The sequence below is a fragment of the Penaeus monodon genome, chromosome 6 (assembly GCF_015228065.2).
Source record: "Penaeus monodon isolate SGIC_2016 chromosome 6, NSTDA_Pmon_1, whole genome shotgun sequence".
NCBI lineage: Eukaryota > Metazoa > Arthropoda > Malacostraca > Decapoda > Penaeidae > Penaeus > Penaeus monodon.
Genome location: NC_051391.1, coordinates 53068102 through 53070185, shown reverse-complemented (window position 1 = coordinate 53070185; position 2084 = coordinate 53068102). Strand labels below are relative to the sequence as shown.

Here is a 2084-nt window from a genome sequence, read left to right as displayed (position 1 = left end):
ATTTTACCATTAACTTTCTATTTATGTTTCGGTCCGTTGTTATTTTTGTATGATTATCATCGGTATCCTTATCGCCGTCATTATTACTTCCACTCTTTTGTTGTTCCTGTAATCATAATTCTGTTTTATTTTGGAATATATTATCATATCGTCGTAACGACTTTAGATTTCATAATTACCTTATTTGTCCTCTATATAACAAAATAGATAATATATAATTAAATCCTTACATGCCTTGCAGACAGTTTATTTAATTTTGAAATCATCAGTACATCGGAAAGCAGCATACATATCAGGAGGAAATCTGACTAGGATATAATCTTAGTCAGATGTGCACATTTCTTTCATACAATGTATTTTATTCAATCATACCCGGAGGAAGAACAATATTTTCACTATCCGTAGATAAGCGGAGTAAAAGCGCGATTGTATTGGTAAGAATGAGCGATCCCTGGATAGAGGAGAGAGGGGTTGTAGCCGTAGGATGTTCCGTGGCCAAGAAGACCATGTGCGAAGCCTGGTTCAGCCTCGCGCTTGCCGATAGAGTGGCTGGCGGCGTGGTAGGAAACATGACCTAATGGATATCCATAGCCATAACCCTGACCAAGGCCATAAGTGAGGCCATAACCATAGGCGTTGCCTAGGCCAAGACCTCCTCCCAAAAGGTAGCCAGGGTCGGCTTCAGCGTCGCGCTTGTGAAGGAGGTGGCCGCGGGTACTGAGGAAGGAGTGAGTGCCATATGGGTAGAGCCCGTAGGTACTACCTAAGCCTACACCATAAGGGTAGGTAAGGGGGTAGTGGAGGCCGTAGGAAGGTTCAGCCTCGCGCTTCTGCTCTGCTGCCACGAAGGCGACCAACAACACAGCGATCTGAAGGTGAAAGCATATAAAACTCAGCAAATTTATATAAACAACTTGGGACATCACAATTTATAAGATTATCTTTTAAGACATGCTTTCTTATGGAAAAGCGTTATATATATATCATACTATATATAATAATAATTAATATATATATATATATACATCATACATAATATATATTATATACTTTATTGATAATATATATATGTATAAAATTGCAAATTATAATATAGACAGTAATAATTCACTATACAATGAGTGTATTATGCAGAATATATTATTAAATACTCACAGAATATCATGACTCAATAGTAGTGCTCTGAATGTGATGACGATGTTCAGCCACTTACCTATATTACCTCTGTCCTAACGACAGAGAAGCCACACCTTGGCCCATTTATAGTAGTTTATGGATAAATTTGTTGACTCGTATTATATGTGTATAGTTTTTAGTATTTCTCCATATGTCAATTTAAATACATTGTGTGTGTGTGTGGAATCGTTGTATGATTATAATGAATATTAGACCTAAACATATGATAAATGTTAAAGACATTAGTCATAATCAGTTATCACAAAATACATTTGTATAATATATATTATATATATATATATAAATATATATATATATATATATATATATATATATATATATATATATATATGATATATAATATAATACATTATTATATGTATATATTTTGAGATATAGTATAGGTAGATAATATGTTATGTAGTATACGAATTGATTATATATATATATATATATGTATATATATATATATATATATATATGTGTATATATTATATATTTTATATGTGTGTTTGTGTATACAAACATATCATGTATACTATACAGTTATATAGTAATTTATGACATATATTTATGTGATAGTATATATATTAATATATATATATATAATATATATATATATAGTATATATATATATATATATATATATATATACTATAATATTAAATATTGTCTGTGTGACTTGTTAAAGTCATGTACATAATATCTATACTCAATTTATATATATTATGATAAAATTAAATATATATATTATATATATATATATATAATATCAACTATAAATCACATATATGTATATGTTTGTATGGACTAGTGTTTTTCTGCATATACTATATTACACATACTGCCAATTATATAGTCATATGATCATTATAATTATGTATATGTAATAGTAGGTAATATATATA

At 29.5% G+C, this 2084-nt stretch overlaps 1 protein-coding gene across 1 annotated transcript in view; it reads right to left on the bottom strand.

The window, feature by feature from the left end:
- Positions 1-231: 231 nt before the first annotated feature.
- The window catches only part of LOC119574638 (glycine-rich protein-like), a 4938-nt gene continuing 3085 nt past the window's right edge, over positions 232-2084 (bottom strand). The window contains exon 2 of the mRNA XM_037922011.1: positions 232-869. Within this exon, the coding sequence (XP_037777939.1) occupies positions 396-869 (474 nt within the window). The 3' untranslated portion in view covers positions 232-395. The remainder of the gene's footprint in view (positions 870-2084) is intronic.